Genomic DNA, 24,021 nt, shown 5'->3' with positions numbered 1-24,021 from the left:
CTTAGCTATCATCCTATGAAAGTGCTGTAAAATACGAAAATTGCACAGATCCAAATATTACTAAAATATCAATTTTAACAAAGATAAATAATTTGTACATATACACTTACCAGTACGTTTTTTGCCTTGCTTTTTGCATTGAATATGATGATCTCCCAGACAAAAACAAAGTTACCCATTTCACTTTATTGATGAACTTTAATTGGAACATCATTATTAAGAACTGTTTATCTACTCTTTTTGATACCCAGTACATTACCTCAAACCGATTTGTTACGTGCAACACATGCATTCTTTGTAACCGCTTTTCTTTCCGACCTTTCTTCTTTATATTTTTTGAAACATTGTTAACGAGATTGATGTCATCCTCTAACTTAATATGATTCATAACAATCTTTCCTTTTTTAATGTTCGATTTTTCAAACTCAGTGTTTCTGTCAGCCCCTGCGATTTTGGCAATCGGTTTCATATCATCCTTTCCCTTTTCCATATTTGAAGCTGCAATCTCCACATTTTTTTTGCAGCCACTATGGTGTTGCCAGTCGTTGCAAGCCTTGAATTAACATTTCTATTTTTCTTAACATATTTTTTTGTTGCAAAAGGTTTAACAACTTCCATCACCATGCACTTAATAATTTTCTTAGTTGTTTCCCCACTAAAAAATCGATAATAGTATTATGAAGAATCAATATACCAGATTTACTTGTATATACACAATATATTACAAAAATTTGAAACTAAAAAAACGTTCAAATACTCAAATAGTTGCACGAAGTTATTTGTCACAAGTATAATAAAATTTTACAAACATATTGCGCATTCAATCTATCCATGTTTCATTGCGACATAGACAACGGATACAAAATACAATCTCAAACAATTTACACTTTAACTCATTTCAAGTAAGAAATTTTTACCTCATATCTGACAAACAATCCTCTAATATGTATTCATGAATTGACTTGCTCTGGCCATTTCACTCCCCTGTAAATGATTTATACGGTTGTTGCAAGATAGTAGAAAATATCTCAATGCTTGGAGTAGAAAAGCATAATTTCATGAATTACACATTAATTGTTATAATTTTGAACTTTTAGGATACATATCAAATGGACCGGTGGACCATTCTATATTGAAAAATAATTATATACCATTCATTTCAATTAATAATTTCTTTATAGATAATTTTCATTAATTTAAAACAAATAATGTATTTGATTTTATATTATTTTAATCAATATATTTCAAAATATTTATTTAAATATAAGTAAATATTTATTTACTTACACAACAATCACTATTTTAAACATATTTTTTATTTTAAATTTATTAAACAATTATATAATTTTTATTTATATAATATTTTTGCACTGGTCTTACTAATTAGGAGAATATAGAAGAAGAAGGGTATATGGATAAACATATGTACAGGTGCATTCGCAGTATTTTCAATACTCTAAAAAAAAAAAACCAAAATCATTTTTATATCAGAGCCTGGTTTCGATCCAGGGACCTGTGGGTTATGGGCCCACCACGCTTCCGCTGCGCCACTCTGATGTATTGATGAATGTTTCTAGAATATCATATTTAATAACAAAACGATTATCAGTGAATTGAATTTGGATCCATTTCATTTATGGGTTATAGTACTCGACCCGTTTATTGTCGTTCATAGGGGAAGGTTGTCGTTGGAAGCACTCAACACATTCAACTTTTCAAAACCGCATTTGCAAGAAATCAAAGATATGGATCCAAAATTAACAGAAGTTTCTCAGCTCTTCGATCGATTCAAGGCCGCGTTTCTCCGAAACGACTTCGATTCCAGCTCCAATCTTCTCTCACAGCTTAAGGTAATTCTAACCCTACAAAACCCTAATTTATTTCTTACTCTAATTACAATGCTCCTTCAACATCAATTCACTCGCTTTTTTATAATAGTAATTGTGCGTTTTTGGGTCAGATTTGTTCATGTAGTGTTGTTGTTGGTTTACATAGTTAATTTTTAACCCTAGTGAAAAAATGTATGATGGGTTTTCAGAAACTAGGGTTTACTTTTGAGTGATAGTTATTTGGTTGATATGAATACTTCAATTCATAGTTCTGATTTATATTGACCCAGTTTGGATTTAGATTTAGCTTCTGATTTATTTGGTGCTTAATAATACTTCTAAGCAGCTTGAATTAGGGGTGTTGTTCAGGCAAATCAGAACCAAACCGGAATCCAAACCAAACTATGGTGTTTGGGTTGGACATTTTTTAGTTCGGCAAAAACCGAACCAAACCAATGAAACCCGATGTTAATTGGTGTTGGGCGACAAATTTCCAAAATTCTACCCGCAAGCCCGTCTACCTAAAATAACCATATTAATTCATATAATTTATATCACCATTATCATGAAAACTATTATAAGATATTCAATTTCAAGAAGAAAAAAATGAAATGTAATTTGTGACATTCCCAACCAATATGGAGAAACGAACAAATAATTTTTTTTATATTTTTATGGAAAATTAGTTGATGTAAAATAGATATATATATTTTTAAATATTTTTGCAAATTTGTTTCTAGCGTATCTGATCAATCCAACCCAAACCAACCAGTTGTTTCTTGGTTTGGGTTGGGTTTTGTCAATTTTTTTTTGCATATTCAATCCAAACCAATCCATTTATTTTTGATCGGTTTGGGTATCGGATTTTCTCAAAACCGAACCAAACCGGCCCCGCAAACACCCCCAGCTTGAATTCATAGTTTGATTTAGAGTTTAATGGACATGTACTAAGAGTCGTCTAATAAAAAACCATCAGTTTGCCATGTCATCAAAGTAATTTTAAAATATATGCTTGGTTTGTTGGAATTTACGTCATTGATTGGTTGTCTGAGTAAAATTATAAAATTATTTTACAGTTACGGCACATATCCTATTTCCTCTTGATTTATATTTGTATGTGGAAAAGGTGGTATTGTACTGTAAATGAGAGTTTTTGAAAAAAAATGTGATGCAGAAGTTAATTACAACTTATATGAGAAATTGTTGTTTTAAATTTGACATTTCTTTTTCCAAAACTATTTGTTCAGAATTTTGTCCATTCGGGCTCATAGTCTTTAGTTTAGTACCATAACTTTTGAGCGACATTTTTCACTTGCAGGTTTTACTAACAGGGTTCAGAAGCCTCCCACCCTTGTTTGCAGATACTCCAAATGCAGTTCAGGAGTTAACTATAGCAAGTAATGGTTTTCATTCCAATCAGTTGCTATGTTCTTTTTATTCCCTTTTTCTTTGTTCGTGCTCCTGCATTCTTTTCTAACCCATACTTTTGTAATTTATAAAAGAAGATCCTATTAATCTAATATCATATGAGTGAATCTTAAATTAGTTTGATATTGTAAATCAATTTTAAATAGATTAGCTTGTCTTTGAGTTCTTTGTGATATAAAATGGAATTACTCTTCCATGTTAACTGTCTTGGTTGGAAGTGGATCTTGTTTTGCTCTTCAAACCATGAAGTAATAAGATAGATAACTTTTCTATCTGGCTGTGGTGGACTTACAAGTTTTTATTTCTAAAATTGGAAACTGTTTGTATTTTAAAAACATGATAAGTCATTTTCCATATCCATTATGCAACATAAAATACTAAAACTTTTCTCCCCATGACCGAGTCATATTTATTAGAATGAATAAAGATGATAACTTCTTATAAAATGATAAGGAAACAATTCCTAGCTATGAAATTTTAGTCTCAAATGTGTGTATTTTTTCATGTTTGTTGTTGGAATTTTCAGGGGATATATATGAGCATGCTGTTGTTCTTAGTGTAAAAATCGAGGATCAAGATGCCTTTGAAAGGGATTTCTTCCAGTTGAAACCTTATTATACAGATGCCCGGTAACTGATTCTTTCCCCTTTATTTACAAATGCATAATATAAGTTTCTAATCTCATCAAAACAATAGACATTTCCTGATCTCTTAACATTTACGTTTGAGTATATGCCAAGAAACGTAGGAGTAGTATTGATATCAGAGTGTGGATTCTATTTCCAACTCATCTGCTTTCTTGTTGAACTATTATAACTTATGGAGGTTTTTCATGTATTGCAGTAATCGTCTTCCACAATCTCCTCAGGAGTACCCAATACTTGGTCTCAACCTGTTGAGACTACTTGTGCAAAATAGGATTGCTGAATTCCATACTGAGTTGGAATTACTTTCATCCACTGCTCTAGAGAATCCTTGTATTAAGCATGCTGTGGAGTTGGAGCAATCTTTTATGGAAGGGGCTTACAACCGTGTCTTGAGTGCTAGGCAGACAGTGCCACATGAAACATATGTGTATTTCATGGATCTTCTGGCAAAGACCATCAGGTAAAAGTTGTTATCATTATATCTTACTGGCTACACACCTTGGCTATATGTTATTTTTCATTTTTTTTGCATATCTAGATCAATTTTCTGATCGGTCTGTATTGTTATATATAACATCCAGAGATGAGATAGCAGGATGCAGTGAGAAGGCATATGATTATCTTTCAATTAATGATGCTAAGCAAATGTTGCTGTTTTCCAAAGACCAGGAACTCTTGGAGTATATCAATGAGGTGAGAATTGTCATGGTCCTTAGCATATTTAGTGAGAGCATGAATGGGAAGAGACATTAATCTCGACTAAGCACTGCACAATCTTATCTTATATGTTTCACATTTTCAATATTCATTGCTCTTGTGCTTTTCTTTGATGCACATAAATCTCGTCTAATGATATTGGTTATAAAATTATTATCCACTCATTGCAGGAGCACCCTGAGTGGGAAATTAAGAACGGTTCTGTCTTCTTTCAAAAGGCAAAAGAATCTGCACCTTGCAAAGAAATACCATCTCTGCAACTCATCAACCAAACACTTAGTTATGCTAGGGAGTTGGAGAGGATTGTCTGAAAAGAATTCATGCAAATGGACCTGAGTTTTAAAGTTGTTTACTTCTGATTCATTGTGAAACTAAAAACTTATTTTATCTCTGTATTGTTTCTTGGTGTACCTTTTCCTTTCCTGTGCTAATATTATAAACGTGACTATAACTTCCATTGTTCGGCAAACTTAAATAATTACAATGAACCAACAAAAGTGTATCAGGGAAAATGATAATAAAAAATTCTGCAATTGATGCAACACAACCAATGATAATAGAAGTTTCTACAAATGATAAACGACAATAAAAATTTCTGCAAATGTGACTAATTGTAACATAATATTAATTGTATAAATTTAAATATGATATGGGCTGGTTGAAGGTCCATTAAGAAGAGGCTCATTAATGTTCCAAAGGAGGCCCAACAACCTGTTCTATTTAAGGGTAAATACTCTTGCACGTGTGGTATCCTAAGTATTCATACTTTTCACAATCACTCTACTTCAATTTTGATTTATATCACTAATTTGAGCGTTAGAGTGTTTAATCTTGATGATCCATCTCCCATGATATACTTTGTTAGAAGCTTACAACATCATATTAGGAGTCTAACCTTCTAGTTCAATTATAATTCATGTTTCGATCTGGAACGATGGCATCTTCTGTAAGAATATGCATTTGATTATTACGAATTTTCATGATCAAGCCTCCAGTTCGCTATGACGTGCGAATTCCTTTGTGTCTTTCGCTTTGACGTCCCTCCCAATTCTTGGCGTCGATGAAGCCAAGAGGAATTGTCACGCAAAAAGAAGTTTATGCAGTCAAACTTATGTCGATATGCGCAAATGAGACAAGAAATCGGATCAGGGATTGTGGGGCCACAAGGGGACCAACAAAACCCTTAATAAGAAATCATCAAAATCGTGACTTTGGCGACGATGGAGATCTTAACAATTTGATACACCTGGGGATCGTCGGACACACAAGAACGCATCGTATAAAGTAGGTCAAATGAAGGATTCAAGATAAATACTTTAAGAAAGGCACTTGGATTCAGAAACATCTTTATATCCCTCTGATATAACTAATGTTGTGATATACCAAAATGCTACGAGTTATCATATTTCTTTAGAAAAACAAGGTCGAAGAAATAAGTGTTTGTGTCGAAGCTGATGCACCATCCTTAGGAGCTAGCCACTCCAAGGGCGTAGGCGGTGGAGCCAAGAGACGTCTACCTCGAGCTAGGCTCAAACTTGGAAGTAGGGAAGTGGGTTCCATTATTGGTCAGGGATGGTTTTCAGTGAAGTTAGAGAATTACACCAATTCCCGACTAAAAGGATGGATAAAACTAATGCCAACTCCTGATTAACAGGACATGTGAGAACTACGTCAGCTCCCAACTAAATGGATGGGTAATACAAACTTCCGAAAAACAGGCGAGTGAGAATTACGCCAACTCTTGATAGTTGAGACGATTAATGATAATGTGCCTAAAGTTCACGCTAACTTCTAACAAAATAGAGAGGAAACACAAAACAAATCTAGCTTATACAACGTTAAGCTCGAGGGCGAACAATTTTGTAAATGAAGAAAGCAAATTCTAGGAAGCCAGGTCATTTAAAGCAACCTTGTAGTGGGTAAGAAGTTTAAATAATACAAAGAGAGAAATTCTTACAAGATTCGAAAAGGTAACAACAACACGTATGTTGGATCAACATGAAATGTTACGAAACAATAACCTTTTTGGGATCCTCACCATCCACTACAATGGCCCTACCGTGAACCATTTTCTCCAGATCCAACTCCGACCGAGGAACCAGATATCCGGACTCAACACTTCCACATGATTGACAACATCCTTAGAAGTGCCAAAGACGACTTAAAACCCCTCATCCATTACCTTGTTGGCCCTCTCTTGCATTATATTCAATATCTCGACATGAATCCACCGCTCCTTAGCATGAAAATCCTTGTCTTTCCTCAAAGCCCTTTTCAGCTGCAACTAGATAAGAAGCCAACACCGTCGAAGTAACCTTTGCTTCCTCAATGGTTTTGTCTTTGGCCTCCATAGATGTCTGCAACTAAGACCTCTGGACAACCATGACAGAGGTTGTGCCATGGGTGGCCACTTCCTTCTGTATACCAGACATCTTATCCACTTCTTTTTGAAGCTCAAAGATCTTCTCCTGCAACTGCGATCGGTCGTGGACATCTATGTCATACTTACCTTTCTAGAGGTCTTTCTTCTTAGAGGGATTACCTAGAGTAAGTACATCACCTCAACTCGCAACCTCCATAGGCATGAAAGAAACACTTCAAAACATGTGGAAGGCAACCTCCAAAGTCAACTCCATTTTTCGGCGTTAGCGAGATTCTTAAGGAACGTGAGATATCCCTCAAGCACACAAACTCACGCCTCTTATAAGGTGCGGGGTATTGGAGGCTAGAAGACGCCAAGAAACTTGAAATGAGTAGGTGGAACCATAACAACAACAATTTCGGCGAAACATTAGAAGGCTTGAACCTTTTACTATAACCCTCCGAGAACATTCAAATTGCGCCATCTTTTATCATTATCAGTCAGAATTTGGCCTTCCAATCCTTTGTCCGGCTCTATAGAAGAAGTTAGACTTTGACCAAGAGGGATCGAGGAAAAATGGGTGACAGATAGATCATAAACATCGCCCAAAAATCTCTCAAATTGTTCCTTTACAAAACTAGTAGTGGAAGAAGCAAAAGGGGGAGGTAGCCACTCCGACCCTCTACCGCACTTTCTATCGATTAAAGAGATTTCTCACCGCAACCATACCTCCAAAAGCCATCGTATATGCAAAACAGAAAACCAAGAAGCCAACATAAATTAATTAGAGGATTCCAGAAATAAAACAGAGCCATGTCAATTTATCTCCTCGCCAAAAAGTTATATTCTCTTGTTAACGTTAACAACACCTAATATAACTAAAGTACCAATGAACCACTTCTTTTGCATTAAAGGGCGACATTTGAAGGACCCACCCCTTATTCGTAGCCAAAATTTTTCCAGGAAGCTTGAAAATTATCCCTCATTAATATCTCTTTCATGGTCAAAGTTTTTATGAAAAACAACATAAGTACTAGGCCCTCAGTAGAAGTGAGGCCAAGCCCAATTTTTTCAAATTTGGTCACCACATGTAGCTTTTTTCTCCTTGGAGAAATCAAACATCTCAAACTCATTTTCACAGACCCTACAGAAAACGGGTGAACCTTGGGGTCCGGGGACATACTAGAAAAAATCGATCCTTGAAATTCCTCTAGTTTTTAGAAAATCAGCAAATTGCCTAACCTTTCTTGCTGTAATAAAATAAACCTCGAATTTTGCGATTTGATATCAATTGTTATTTGGAAAAAGGTGCTATGATGATGGATATACGTTGGGTGTCGTTGCGTTGCAGATCTCATTGATGGCGGTCAATCGAGGTGGAACAGAATCGAAAGATCTAATAAAGCTCTTAATTGCGGTGTTGAAGGGATTATCTCATACTCTCGATGGTTATGGTATATATCTGGCTTTGGATCGAGGACAATGTGTGAATGAAATTTTGCGGGAATTATGAGACAATTCCTACAGACGACGCCATTGTTCCTTACTGGAATTAGAATTAATATTGATTGGTGATTGATGACCCTAAATTGGTGGCGCTGATCTCCAGTGCGGTGGTGCGGGGTGGACTTGCAAGGTTAACACTCCAACGTTCAAGTCAATTGATAGTCAATGATGAGTATAATATAAAATGGAGATAAAAAAAATGTACATTAAATCTCACGTCTACTGATCATACATATTGAATAATTTCGATTGAGTCTATTTCTGATTAGAGGTCTGCTTTCAACCTTTGGCTGACACATAACATTTTCTTTCCTTATAAATAGAATAAAAATAAAATAATAATAACTATGATCCGTTTGTTTCAGTTTTTTTAAATAATTTTTATAATGATACATTTTTGTTTAAAAAATTAACATTTTAAAAAAATTAAATAGAGAATTGTTTAAATAGATAATTTAAGTATCTTATATTTTACTATAATTTTTTTAAAAAAAAATAGCTTAAATTCGAAGTTGTTTTAAAAAAAAATCATAAATATATATTTTTTGAAAAAAAATATAATTTTAAATATATTTCAAAATTCAATAATGTTTATTAATTTATAAAAAAAAATCATTTTTTTTAAATATTAAACTTTTTTTTATAAAAATCATTTTTTAAAATAAAAAAACTTTTTTTTAAAAAGTAAACAGAATTTATCAATAAAGAAGAACGAGATATTTTGGTGAGGCTCATGCCACCAAAACATAGACTATTCTGACTCGGTATAAAATGAAGCAAGACACGTGACACAGACGCATCTTATCGAACCTACTTCATCTCTAGCTAGGGTTTCTTCTTCTCCTCCTTTTCGCTCTTCTTTCTTCAATCCAATTCCAATGGCCGACGAATCCCAATACGACACCACTCCACCCTCCCTCAAACGCAAGTACGATGAACAACCTCCTCACTCTAGACCCACCGGTTTCTCCGACGGACCTCCTCCTCCTTCCTACAACAACGTCCCTCCCCCCGCCACCACCGAGGTCGAACTCATGAAACAACGCGCCCAAGAAGTTGCCGCTCGTCTCCTCAGCGGCTCCGATATCGCTAAGCGTACCAAATTCGATGTCGTTACTCCCACCCCTTACGAATCCACCGGTTAGGGTTTCACCAATTTCTCAATCAATTCTTTCAATTTTTAACATTATTTTGGTTTAATTAAGTTATTTAATTATATTTAATTATATACAGTTAATTAAGTTGTTTATGTGTTTTTCTTCGATTCAGATTTTAAGAATCAATATTCAGCTCCTTCGAGTATTCCTTCGTATACACATCAAGGTTCAAGCAAGAAGATTGAAATCCCTAATGGGAGGGTTGGTGTCATCATTGGAAAAGGTGGAGAAACCATCAAGTACCTTCAATTACAATCTGGTGCAAAAATCCAAGTCACTCGTGATATGGATGCTGACCCTAATTCTCCAAATAGATTGGTGGAGCTTACGGGAACTTCTGATGCTATTGCTACTGCTGAGAAACTAATCAATGAAGTTCTTGCTGAGGTGCTATTTTCTTTCCACACACTTTTGGTAATTTGATAAGACATAATTTGGTGTGTGAAAGTTCTTTAATGTGATGAAGTTTCTTTTGGGAATTGTGGTGTTTTTAACAGGCTGAATCTGGAGGTAATGGCCTTGTTACTCGGAGAATGACTGGACAAGGAGGCGCTGATGAATTTTCGATGAAGATCCCTAATAACAAGGTAGGTTTATGTTGAGTCGCTTTGGACTTAACTTTGTTCAATTTTGGCTGGAGCTTAATTTTACCGCATCTGCAGGTTGGCCTTATCATTGGTAAAGGTGGAGAAACAATAAAGAGTATGCAAGCTACAACTGGAGCTAGAATTCAGGTTTTCCCTCTTAAGCCATGTTTTCGGTTTGTTGTGCTTCATGTACTGCACACTTATTTATGATCATTGTTGCAGTTATTATTACGATTATTGGTGTTGAGTTTTTTATAACTTCACGATTACTTTTAATATTTGAAGATGTACTGGAATTCCTTTATGTCATTGTTGTTCACAATGTGTTGCATTTGTATGTTCTTTCAGGTGATTCCTCTTCATCTTCCCCCAGGTGACACCTCCACTGAAAGAACATTAAAAATTGAAGGGACCTCTGAACAAATTGATTCTGCAAAACAATTGGTCGATTCAATCCTCAGTGGCGAGGTATGATTTGTACCCTTTGCTATTGTTGGATTTGGCCTTGGTTATAGCTTGTTTAGCTTGCCACATGCCATGTCTAATTTTGCTCTGAAGTTTAATTCTCATGTGCACCGTGTGGTTATTTTATGTGTATAATCAATATGTTAGATGGTTGAATTAGATAAACTAGATATATTTCTGTTTAGAATAATGTCACTTCTTATTGATGCTATAGATGGATGCTATTCTCTTGAGATTGCTGGATGCTAATAAATAAATGTTACTAAAACTCAACTATTTCTGTCTTTCTTGCTATAATTATAATTGTAGGTCTATTATTTTTGTGGTATTTGTTGTTGTTCATGCACTACAGGTGTAATAAAATCACAAATTTTTCTTTAGTAGAGAAAAGTAGAATATGATTTTGACATATCTTGACCTATAATATGTCAATGTAATGTCTATTAAAATTGAGTTTATATTTATGATTTGTAATAGGTTCAGATAACTATGTACTCACATATCCTTTGTTGCTTTATCTAAATCTGATTTAGGGAAACAAGTATCTGTTATATTTAACTATTGATATTGTATTTTGACTTGGTCTTAATTTTATCAAAATTGCTTTGAGTCTCCATTCTTGCTAATGCTCTTCTGTGTCTGTAGTCTCCTATGATGTATGTAATTACATCTGTATACTTCAGTCATTTTCTGTATTCATCAGATTGTTTGGGGGAGGATATTGACTTCTATTTCAGAAATGGGTTAATCTATTTTGTTGTCTAGTGATACCAATCTTTTGAACAGGCTTTTTTTTACTGTTGAAATGCTTTGCCCTGGCCTTGTGCTGAACTTTAAATTTTTAGGGATGCCTAGGTTTCCCATATTATTTTGGCCGATGAGGATACTTGTTGGAATTATAGCCTGTCAAACGTGGTCTTATTAACTGTTGTATCTATTACTGATTTTTTATTGAGACAATTGTAGGGTTAGTTTGTATTGGACCATTAGTGACACCAACATGGAATCCCTTTGTTGGTGTTTCTTCCACATGCGATGGTATGGTTCTAAATTTTGTTTCGATATTTATATGAGTAGAAAATTATTGATGTCAATATAATACTGTGCTAGGAGAATGAACTGTATATTTATTAATAATATATATTAATGTCTATACATGGTGTCATTTTTCATGTCATTTTTCAAATAGTAGTGTTTTTCCTAGTGTCTTATACCCGACTTGCATTTGGCATAATAGCCTTAACCTTGTCTATTGTGTAATTCTTATCTATTGTGTAATTCTTAACTTTTCCTCCCACATATTATTAGTGTTCTTTTTTCAGTCATGATTGTTTCAACTAACAATTACATATTTGTATTACTTTACACACTGCTTATTGTGCTGATTAGTTCATTGCTGGAATGATCTTTAATATAAACTTCAATAATATTTTGTCCTTGTGTCATATACTACGTTTGGCACCACAACCTGAAACTTCCGTGTTGAATCTCTTATTTTTATCCTATCATTATATCCATTTTTTTTTTCAGTTTGTAGCTGTTAAACTACTACTATTTGTTTGGGTTCTGCTTTTAAATTGTTGGCTACTGTTTTAGTAGTTCAGCATTTTCATATGCACAATATTATTTTGCGATTGGATGTACCACTTCACTCCCGCCCTCGTCTTTATGGTGCTCTGTTATATCTTTCATAGCCTCTTCGCTTAATCTGACTGTCGCTATCTCTAATATTTGTTGAGCTTCTTAAATCCGCACTCTAATTTATTCTTCTCCAACTGTCTTTATCCTTTGATATCCCCCCTTAGCTCATATTGTTGTTGGTTATTCTGGCTTCCGTCTGATGGTTCCAGTAAAGGTTTGTTCTATTAGATTGACCCAAGTTTGGGAGAGGAACATTTTCTATTAACTTGTAGCAAAGATTTGTGAAGTTAATTATCTTGACATTTTATATTTTGGAGTCATGATATATATGTAAGTCCCTAAATATAGATTGTTGAGTTAATGAGAATGATTATAATATCGTTGTTGAGATACAATATAGTGGTTTGCCTTGAGGCAATGAATATCATATGCTTGTCTACTTCTGTGGTTTGTGCTTTCCTTTTGTACCCATTCATTTCGAATAGGGAAAGGGTGTGCTTCTGCTGGAGTAACTCAGTTGTGTCTCGAACTGGTACGGTATGTTGGCCTTTATACCCCCTTTCTAATCCAATATGGTATCTGATAATGTAGCATACCCTTCATATTTTATTTATATGATGATTTATAAGTGATGTATGTTTTGATTGTCTTATGTTTGTGCATCCATTGTTGTATTTTAATACCATATCTTGGGTGAGTGCACTTGTTTTTATTTGCGGTTACAATTTTTACTTTTGCAGAATCGACTTAGAAATCCATCAATGTCTGGTGGTTACTCTCAGCAAGGTTACCAAGCTCGGCCGCCCTCTAGCTGGGCTCCACCAGCTGCACCTATGCAACAATCTGGTTATGGCTATGGGCAACCTGGAGCATACTCTGGTCCATCACCTCAGTACAATATGCCTCAGCAGCCATATGCTGGTTATCCCCATTCATCTGGTGGATATTCTACCAACTGGGACCAGTCCACTGCAACTACCCAGCAGCCGTCTCATGCTGGGTATGATTATTATAATCAACAGTCTCAGCAACAGCAGAATCCTGGGGGTCCTGCAGCTCCAGCTGATGGAACTGCTTACAATTACAGTCAACCACCTTCCTCGGGTTATAACCAACCTGGACAGGGCTATGCTCAGGATGGTTATGGTGCATATCAACAACCACCACAATCAGGGTATGGTCAGCCACCATATGATCAGCAGCAAGGTTATGGCTCAGCCCCAAGCTATGGTTCAGCACAAGAAGGCCAAACTGCCAATTATGGCTCTCAAGGAGATTCATCACAAGTTCCTCCTGTCCAACCTTCCCAGCAAGGTTATGGTAGCAACCAACAGCCTAGCCCAAATGCTGCAAACTATGGACAACAAGGTACTGCTCAGCCAGGTTATGGGGTGCCACCAACCTCCCAAGCAGCTTATGGCAATCAACCTCAAGCGCAGTCTGGTTATGGACCCCCTCAACCTCAGAAGCCAAGTAGCACTCCGCCTGCATATGGACAATCACAGTCACCTAACGCAGCTGGAGGTTATGGTCAACCAGGTTACCCCCCTTCACAGCCTCCACCTGCATATTCCCAACCAGAAACAGGCTCTCAAAGAGCACCATCATCTGGTTATGGCGGTGCTGTTCAGTCAGGGTATGGTCCTCCATCATATGGTGCTCCAGCAGGCAGTCAAACCGGTTATGGTCAGGCCTATGGTGCTGGTTATCCTCAGGCCCCAGCATATTCTGCTGATGCTAATGCTGGTGGGAATGCTCGTGGGGGTAGCTATGATGGAGCACCTGCACAGGCAGCTCAGCAGACTAGTGTTGCCAAGTCACCTAAGAGCTGATATCGTAGTTTGTTTATTATGGATTACTGTATTTTCTTCTGTTTTTATTGTATGTCTACCTAGCTTTGCATCCATGACATTGAAGCATTTCTATGGTTTAAAGTAGTTATATTTTTCTTTTTATTGAGTTTTCATGTACACACTTCTGAAGTGTTGGAGCTACTTCAAAAGCAAAATTGGAGAACTGTGATAGTGCCAAGGAGCTTTTCTTCTATTGGTTTTATGTGAACAGTTGGTATTTCGGAACCTGACACTCGAACTGTATTTCTGGGCAACTGAGAGATCAATATGATCCTGTTTTGATGTATTAAGCTAAGCAAAATGTAATTTCAATTTGAATTATAAATGACTTGGTAAATCGCATTGAGTATTTTTATTATAAATGACTAATTTAAATTTCAAAATAGAAATAGTCCTAACTTCAACTGACTGGATGGAAGACCGTTTACTGATTAGGAAGTACGTGAATAAGAAAAGGTGACAACACGCTAGGGTGAAATGGTCAAGTTATGTAAGAAAATATTTACATTGATTTTTTTTTGTTTAGATCATATTTGGTTTTATAAAATTTAGTTCGGCCTATCCTCCTTTCCAAAAATTGAAAATTTGATTCCAATTTAAGAAACATCAATCATTTTGAGTGCCAACAAAGTCATTACAACAAAATCATTCTACTGTGTGATAAGTTGGGACACAAGCCAGTTACCCTTGAGTTAAAAAAAATATATAAAAAATTTGTTTGAACAATTTGTTTCTCAAAATTATTTCTAAAAACATTTTTAAAATTAAGTGTTAGAAAATCTAAAAAATTGAAACTATCAAAATATCTTTTGATTTTTAATTTTCAGTTTTATTTTTCAATTGTCAAATGAGATAAGCTTAAAAAAATACGGTTTTATTAATCGTATTATAGTAATTACTTGTAATATTTCTCAATATATTATTAGTCTTCATCTATTGTGAATTATATTACCTTTTGATTATCAATGGTTAGGGGCTGCAAAACATTGAAGAAATATTCAAATATTAAGACAAGTAGACAAAAAGATTCAAGTCTTAAAGGCGGGTTAAATCCAAATTGGATGGACAGATTTATTTCGACCACGTCCGAGTTAAACCCAAATTTGATGAGTGAATTCATTGGACAAATGGATTATCTACCATCAAATTTAGAACAATCATATTAGGTTTGAAAACATGATAAATTTGTTGAGAGAATCATAACTCGTCCAACGAATTCACGGAAGTTCAAAAAAGATTTTAATGGTTGATTTTGTTTTAAAAAACCTAGAAGATCAGTTCATTGGGCGAATCAAAACTCTCCCAACTAATGTAGATAAGTTCACAAATCTATACGTATGGGCCTTGAAATTGTATTGGGATATATAGTTTTAATTTAATTTTTATATTTCTGTTAAACTCTAAGTGAAAAAGATATAAAGTGTTTGCACATCGAAAGCATGTCGAAGTAGAGCAGTTGAGGACTGAGAAATCTTCCTAATGTGGTATTACTTCTACACAATCCATTTTGCTATCATTGTCATGTGTAGTTAAATTTTCTTTTTTGGAACATTAAGTTGGTTATGTGTATTTGATATGATTATGACATTATGATCCGTTTAGTCAATCAAACATATTTGATATTTACACTTTTGTCAAATGCTTGTTATAATTGTACTATGTCTCTGAAAATATTTGATTCCGAGAGATGCTCTTAGGTTTAGACTAAGAATAAGAATAGTGTTTTATGCATAAAATAACTTAATCATTTATAACACCATTTGAGGATTTATTCATATACTATTGCAATGTAATATCGTCGAATTATTTATTAGGCTGAGAGATCGTCAAACAAATAATACAATTGATATTATTATATTATTTCAGACATGAGTAATATTATTGAGAAACTAGTGATAATATGGATTGATGACTAAAAATATGTATAATTGATCATAGATGTGCATGTAATCAAAATATTTGCAACTTAACTCTAGAACCTCTCTATCAGTATTATTTATGTTATTTTACTTTTTCTTTATTATTTCAAGATCAAAATCAATTTTCAAACAAAATCTTTTTTTCTTAAAATAGTAATATATATATATATATATATATATATATATATATATATATATATATATATATATATATATATATATATATATTTTTTTTTTTTTTTTTTTTTTTTTTTTGTCACAGTCACTACACTTTTATGGTAGTCTCACCATTCTTTGTAAGTACAATAGATAAATTTTAATTTTTGTTGTCACAGTCACTACACTTTTATTATTGCATATACATGTTTCAAAAAAGTGTCATCTATGTTAATCTATTGTTCTAAAGGCGCAAACCCTCTTCCCAGCATAGACAAGCTAATGGACAACTTTGATGGTTACTTAAGATCGTTCACTATACGACTATATGGAGTATTATAAAGAGTTATAGAATCCTAATAGACTAAATAATAAGTACATTTATCGTATCTGTATCTAAGGCTATGTGAAAGCTTTGTTTGTGCGAAACATGGAAAATAATAAATTTATTTCAATATTAAAATTAGAGATCGAAACAATGATTTTCATCTATCAACTTGGCTCATACGAATCACAACACCTAATCATAACGAGAATTATATTTTTGTAGAAAATACTAAATTAGTATAAACATCCACTTTCTTCGGTGTGCTACCGGACTTTAAACCCGCAAACTATCAACTTTTAGTCTAGATACACTTTCGTAATATATAAATCAACTGTTTGAATTCCTAAGTCGGATACCATTTACACCCCTTCAGCGCATAAACGTTATCTCGGTGCTCAAACTTTCATATTGAACCTTAATTTCTTCTTTTAAAAACAGAAATATTAAGACATAAACTTATGCATTCTCTCGATCAATTTTGACCGCTTTCGCATGTTCCTCAGAACCCACCGTTCAAATTCCTACGTCGGATACCATTTTCACCCTTTCGCGGCGTAAACAATATATTTGTGTTTCTACTTTCGTAGCAAACATCTTTTCTTTTGAAAATAAAAATTACCAAACAAAAGCTTCATTCTCTTTATAATTGATATTTACACTATTTGTATAGGGTCTGTCGGTAGGACGGTTCTCATGTTCCATATTTTAAATAAACTACTCAGACAATATAAATAGAAAAACAACACAAACATATAATAATTTCATAATAAAGAGTACAATAAAAAATTGAACTTGAAAATAATGGAAATTGATTTCTAAAATTAAATGTGTTCCGAAGGGAGACTTTTATCCAAACATGCAACAATAGAAACAACTACAAATAATTAAAAAACTCGAAGAAGACTAAATTGCATAAAGCTCAAATTCTGAATTTTAAAGTAAATATAGTGCAAATGTACTTGAATGCGTTTACAATGGATTACATGCCTATTTATAGTGAAATTCGCACTATAAATATCCCAAAAATCGTGTGGAATCGTGGAGAAAATGGGGTTGAGCTGCAACTGAAAATGCAAAATAATCTGGATTGGACTTCATAACGGGCGTCATGGGACATGACGACCTTCTCGTCATGACGTGTAAAGTTGGTATTTTGGGGACAAGATCCATGACGGGCGTTAGGGTGGCTGGCAGTCTGCCCGTCATGGTCTTGAAATCTTTATCTTCTTACTTTGCGTCAGGGTCATGGCAGTCTGCTCCTTTTGGGCCATGAAGGTCTTCATGGTGTCCAACACAAACTCCATTTTCTTATTTTTATTTCCCCCCTTTGTTTCCTTTCGCAACCAGTGTCGATCATTTAATGCATGTAATGCAAATTAAAAATTCAGCTTATGGAAATAAAAGGAACATAAAGTGACACTAAAACTAATAAAATTGAGTGAATTAATACGGTAAAAACGCTTGTCATCAATTTCAAGCTTTGATCCTTCATGAACATGTATTTTGGGTACAACTAAATCCTAATGTACGAGAAAGACTGGAACAAGACAACACTCATGATAAAGCATGCTAACTACAAGTATAATGGCATGCCTTTTGGTTTGAAAATGAAAATGCAACCTACAAGAGAACGATAAATAAGATCTTCAAATAAGAAACTGGGGACATGTTATAGCTACGTATGGAATACATGATAGTAAAACCGAGGGAATTCGATCTACACATAAATCACCTAACGATTGTGTTTAACCATCTACGATACTTCAACATGAGATTGAGCCCCCGAGAAATGCATACTCAAGATCAGTGTCGACAATTTCTTCAAATTCTACCTGAGTGAAAAAGACACTTATGGTTTATTTGAAAGTTGATTTTTGGAGGGTTTTGGAGGAGGAGAAGACTTTCAAGGATTGCGTCTATGTTTTGATATGCTTTGTTGTTTAAAAAACTAAAAAGCAATATGATTTTATATGCTAATGTATTATATTGATTTTTAAAGTTTTTAAAAATATCACACATTTCAAAATATAGACACAATCCTCCAAAGCTTTCCCCTTCAAAGCCCTCCAAAAAATAACATCCTAATAGATCATTAAGAAAATCTCGATGAGTGCATCACTGTCATCAAGATCGAAACTCCCTCCACCAATAGGTTTATCTCCATGTTTTCCTAACACACCTTTCCATTATACAAACATTTAAGGAACAAGGCAAAATTTGAAATGGACACCAGGATGCAGAGAAACCTTCACACAACTAGAGCACACTCTCTATAAGCACTTGTTCTTCTCAAGGCCCATGATCGCGGATGCTATATTCACATACTTGTAAGTTTTAGTAGAGGTGGTTAACACCATCTTTGTGAGAGAGGCATATATGAACTAAAGTGAAATCTACTCCATATCCAAAGCCTCAACATGAACAAAAAATACTATTATAAGATTAAGAAGATTTCCATAGCCTTGATGGTGGCTTAAAGCAAGTTGTGTTGTTACTTCTTAGTCCACTCAATAATGATATGCATTAACCAACTTTGAAACAAGTTCTTCTCAAGTCGGACCTAGCAAGACAAATAATGAAGTGATCCATCAAGATCTTACAATTTGACCTATATTTTGAAGGGATAAAAGCACAAAAGTGTAGATATTTGTTGATTTATTGCGAAGCTCACTCGGGCGACAACTGAACCTAGTACAAAGTGGACCATTTAGCATATGATACTTATAATTTTATCATTAACAACAATAGTGTTGGGACATTTCATCATTTTAAGAAAATCTTTTGTTGATCTTTCAAGCGTCGCATCCAACTTAATTCGATCCTTAGTCTTATAACAATCATGTTGGTTTTACATCATCATTGGACTTTAGCTTAAACTTACAAAACCTTATTTTGTCATGAATATCAATAAATGGAGATATATATTCAATCTCAACCACCCTTCGATTATCTTCGCAATGTAATACATTTTTTATTATGGACTTCATATCCAGTAAAGTGGTACTCCCAGTAACCCTAAAATAAAATGAATGATGCATACCATTAAAGAAAACAAATGAAAGAATTTAATATATTTTTTTTGATATGAATTACCAATAACAATTTAATTATATCCATAAAACATTCAAATCATTGTATACCATACCAAGATGACGTTGAAATCTAAACCATGCCAAGGTGTCGTCACAACCTGGACCATACCAAAGTGTCGTTGCAATCACAACCATAAAAAGCACCAGTGTAATCTTAACCATACTAAAATGTCAATCATCATAAAGTTTAATTATTGGTTTTTATGGATCTACATGTGACCTTGCATGTGTGTGTACTTTAAGTGTCTCCAATGCCTTATACGACATGCAATGGTGTTTCTCATTCTCTTGCATATTCTCTACAACTTTATTTCCAACGATTGAGGGTTGGATGCAAGGAGCAATCAAGTCCCAACTTCAACAAAAACCATCGACAATTGACAAAGGAAACTACAATAAGCTTACCTTGATCTTCACTTATATACGGTGACAAATTAAGTGGGAAGAATGAGGTGTTCAAATTCTCGGACAATGTCATCGATATAACACTATACCTAGATGCAATTGGATAACTCATATATGAAATGTCCATCCATTTCTATAAAACTTGGAATAAGAAGAAATCCTTAAAAAACTCCTAACCTTTGAAACAATATCATAAAACAACTTGGAACAGACATCGCTATTAGTAAATACTTCACTATCTAAATGCTTTTTGATCAAATGACCAAGATCACTCACTCCGCCCGAGCAAATCTCCAACAAAACAAAAACCATAATTTCCATCTTCCACCATATCAAATATATATTTAGTGTCATCATGAAAAAATATAGGAAAGTGTGATAAGTATGTGTGTCTTGCAGACCTAATAGAAGATTACCTTGAGGGTTCTTGAGAAGGTTTCCCTAACAGATCTTTGTGACAATTATCTTGATAATCCTTGTGAAACATAAACATATCCCAATAAGAAGATCACAATGTACATCACCCAATCTCAATCTATTAATCATTATGACATCTCATTTGAATTTGAAATTCACAAGTGATAAGTACATTAAATTTGTACATGGATATATAAGTTTACATACCTTTTTCTTCACCATCCTTTGAGCAATAATATCTAAGATGTTAATGAATTTCACTAAATCTTCACATTCCTCATTTAAGTTCAATTGTGTCCCAAATAATTCTTCAAGAAATTCATGCTCTTAAACATTTATTTTTCGTCAAAATGTATGAATGACATTCAATAGAACATGATTATACTGTACTTGAAAATGTGCAAGTTCACATGCATAAGAGATGCCATGAGTTATTCTAATGTAGCATCCACATGCAACCTTATCAAAACATACTTGTTGTTGGAAATCCCCTAAACCCTATGGATAATTTCAATCAATCTGAACAAGATTGTTATCATCCACATAATAACAATGAAAAGAGAAGAACAATGGAGAAAGAAAGTAAAGAACGGTGAAGAAGAAGAAGAATTAAATTCTACAGAGTTTCTCTCTGCCCACAAACTGTGGAAAACTTCTTATTCACTTTACAACTACAGAATACTGTGAATATAATGTTATGAATACTCTATTCACTTCATTACAAGAATAAGGGTTACTCCCTCTATTTATAGATTTAGGTTAACTTGGACCCCAAGCCAAAGCCCGAAATAGCTAACACTACTAAAATAGGCATAAGTCAAAATCCAGTGTAAAGTAACATGCTTCGACACTTCAACACACTAACACAACACAACACAACATACTAGGTGGTTCGACACTTCCTTGTTCTGTTGAGCAACATGCTTCGACACAAGGAATTACAATTCAACACACCACCTAATACATTGTATCTAAGTTATCTACATTCATTATAGCTCTTAGTCTTCTGAACACTTCTGCCTGCACTCCCTTCGTCATGATGTATGAAATCTGATTCTCAGTTCTGCAGTGTTCCACATTCATCTTCCCATCTGCTACCTGCTCTCAAAGATAACAGAACCTCATCTCGATGTGCTTGCTTCGACCATGTGCTATCGGATTCTTCGCCAGATTGATAGTTGATATGCTGCTGATCTTCATGGTAATTACTCCATAATTCTTCGTTATTATATCTTCAACCAGATTCACCATCCACGTTACTTGACATGCACAAATAAAAGCAATTATGTATTCTACTTCACACGATGATAATGCCACTACTGGCTCTTTTCTCGAACTCCAAGGAACTGGTGCACCACCTAACATAAACACATAACCAACTATGGATTTTCGATCCTCAACATCACTACACCAACTTGAGTCGGTGTATTACACTAATTTGATTTCTTTTCCTTCATCAACTGCAGGAAACAAAATTCCATAATCGAGAGTTCCTTTCAGGTACCTTAGTATCCTCTTCGCCGCTGCTAGATGTGATACCTTTGGCTTCTGCACGAATCTACTCACCATACCTACACTATATGCTAAGTCAGGCCTTGTGTGACAAAGGTATCTAAGTGACCCCATAAGTCTTCTGTATTGGGTTGGGTCGACATCATCTTCATCTGAATCTTTTGATAGTTATAATATGGGCTCAGATGGAGTCGAAGTTTGGTTGTAATCTTGCATCTCAAATATCTTGAGAATTTTGCCTGCATACCTTCTTTCATGCATCATCAAACCTCTACTACTCCTATAGGATTAGATGCCAAGGAAATATGAAATGTCACCCAGATCTGACATTTCGAACTCCTTGTTGAGATCACCTTTGAAGTCTTCGATCTCCTTTTGCCAGATACATGTTATCAACAAGTCATCGACATAGAGACATAGTATAAGAATTCACTATTACTTCTTACATATACTCCATGTCCAGGTTTGCACTTCACAAATTCCTTCTCCCTTAGAAAGCCATTTATCTTCTTGTTCCAAGCTCTTGGAGATTGTTTAAGTCCGTACAGGGCTTTATGCAACATGTACACCTTTCTTTCTTCGCCATGTCTCACAAACCCAGTTGAATGTGCAACATAAACTTATTTTTTAAGGGGCCACTCAGGAATGCACATTTCAAATCCATCTGGCACATCTGCAAGTTGTTTATGTTTGCTAGACCAACAATCAACCTGATTGTTTCGATCCTAGCAACAGATGCAAAAACTTCATCGAAGTCGATTCCTTTTTTTTGAAGAAATTCTTTTGCCACAAGTCTCGCCTTGTGTCACTTCTCCTATGGGATTCAACTTCACCTTGTATACCCACTTCACATCAATTTCCTTCTTGTCTTGGGGCAATTCCATAAGTGACCAAGTGTTGTTGACTTCGACTAACTTCAGCTCTTCGTCCATTGCTTTCATCCACTTCGAATCTTTCAATGCCTCGACTGCATTGACGGGTTCTACATGTGCATAGAAAGCATAACGTATCGGCTCACCTTCTTCAATGACCACATCATATGATGTAATCACACATTCTTGCAACCTTGTAGGCATGTGTCTTATTCTTTGAGGACTGCTTGGGCCTGCTTCACCTCTGACTTCTTCCTGTCGAACTTCTCTTTCGACTTCACTAGCTGGTTCATCATAAAAGATTCTCATTAAAAATCTTTCTTGACATTCTCAGTCCAATCCCACTCCTTAAGCTCATCTATGACCACATCCTTACTGATCACCACTTGCTTATTCACTGGGTCGAATAACTTGTATCCTTCAGTCGAATGATATCCTAGTACCAGGATCATCTGATTCAACTTGTCATCAAGTTTTCTTCTCAACTGATCTGGCACATGTCTACGTGCTATAGATCCAAACACCTTCAGATGACTCGAAATAGGCTTGACACTAGACCAACATTCTTCTGGCGTGATTCCTTTTAGCTTCTTTGTCGGGCATCTGTTCAGGATATATGTCTCAGTCGACACAATTTCGCCCCATAATTCTTTGGGTAAATGCTTGCCTTTTAACATACTTCTAACCTTATTCATAATGGTTCTATTCTTCCTTTCTGCGGCTCCATTCTGCTGTGAAGTGTAGGGTGGCACCACCTCATGCACAATCCATTCTTTCACACATAATGCACCAAAGTCTTTCGACACATATTATCCACCTGTTGGTGTAAGCCCTAGAGGCCAATATTTTTGGTACTTGTATCGAATTATTTATTAATAATAAAAGGCATTTTCTTTTTTATGGTTGATTAATAAAGTCCCTGGAATAGATAGTCCGTTTAATGTATTAAGTGTGACTTAATCATGAGAACACATTGAACATAAGGACACTATTCTTAAAGTATCCGTAGTCGAGCTTTAGTGTGAAGTGGGATAACATTAAAGCATTAAGACTATTATGTTTGTAGACTGATGATCACATCTCATGGATCATGGATAAAGAGTTATCAAGTCTTAAACATAGGTATGA

At 34.8% G+C, this 24,021-nt stretch overlaps 2 protein-coding genes and 1 non-coding gene across 3 annotated transcripts; 2 read left to right on the top strand and 1 right to left on the bottom strand.

Moving 5' to 3' along the window:
• Positions 1-1,485: 1,485 nt before the first annotated feature.
• TRNAM-CAU (transfer RNA methionine (anticodon CAU)) lies at positions 1,486-1,557 on the bottom strand. The gene has a single exon. It is a non-coding gene; the product is annotated as a tRNA-Met (tRNA).
• A 76-nt stretch (positions 1,558-1,633) lies between these two features.
• On the top strand, positions 1,634-5,072 carry LOC127091172 (26S proteasome non-ATPase regulatory subunit 8 homolog A). Its single transcript, XM_051029730.1, has 6 exons — positions 1,634-1,850; positions 3,148-3,226; positions 3,784-3,886; positions 4,101-4,364; positions 4,486-4,597; positions 4,792-5,072. Exons 1-6 carry the CDS (start codon positions 1,746-1,748, stop codon positions 4,930-4,932), a joined length of 804 nt encoding a protein of 267 aa, XP_050885687.1. The 5' UTR covers positions 1,634-1,745; the 3' UTR covers positions 4,933-5,072.
• Positions 5,073-9,230: 4,158 nt separating this feature from the next.
• Positions 9,231-14,529, top strand: LOC127091171 (uncharacterized). The gene is made up of 6 exons (XM_051029729.1): positions 9,231-9,629; positions 9,759-10,033; positions 10,144-10,233; positions 10,309-10,380; positions 10,582-10,701; positions 13,080-14,529. The coding sequence occupies exons 1-6, from the start codon at positions 9,368-9,370 to the stop codon at positions 14,169-14,171; spliced, it is 1,911 nt and encodes a 636-aa protein (XP_050885686.1). The 5' UTR covers positions 9,231-9,367; the 3' UTR covers positions 14,172-14,529.
• Positions 14,530-24,021: the final 9,492 nt, after the last annotated feature.

The sequence above is a fragment of the Lathyrus oleraceus genome, chromosome 6 (genome assembly GCF_024323335.1).
Source record: "Lathyrus oleraceus cultivar Zhongwan6 chromosome 6, CAAS_Psat_ZW6_1.0, whole genome shotgun sequence".
Taxonomy (NCBI): Eukaryota; Viridiplantae; Streptophyta; class Magnoliopsida; order Fabales; family Fabaceae; genus Lathyrus; species Lathyrus oleraceus.
Note: the sequence above shows the minus strand (reverse complement) of the source record. Positions and strands in the feature narration are given on the sequence as shown.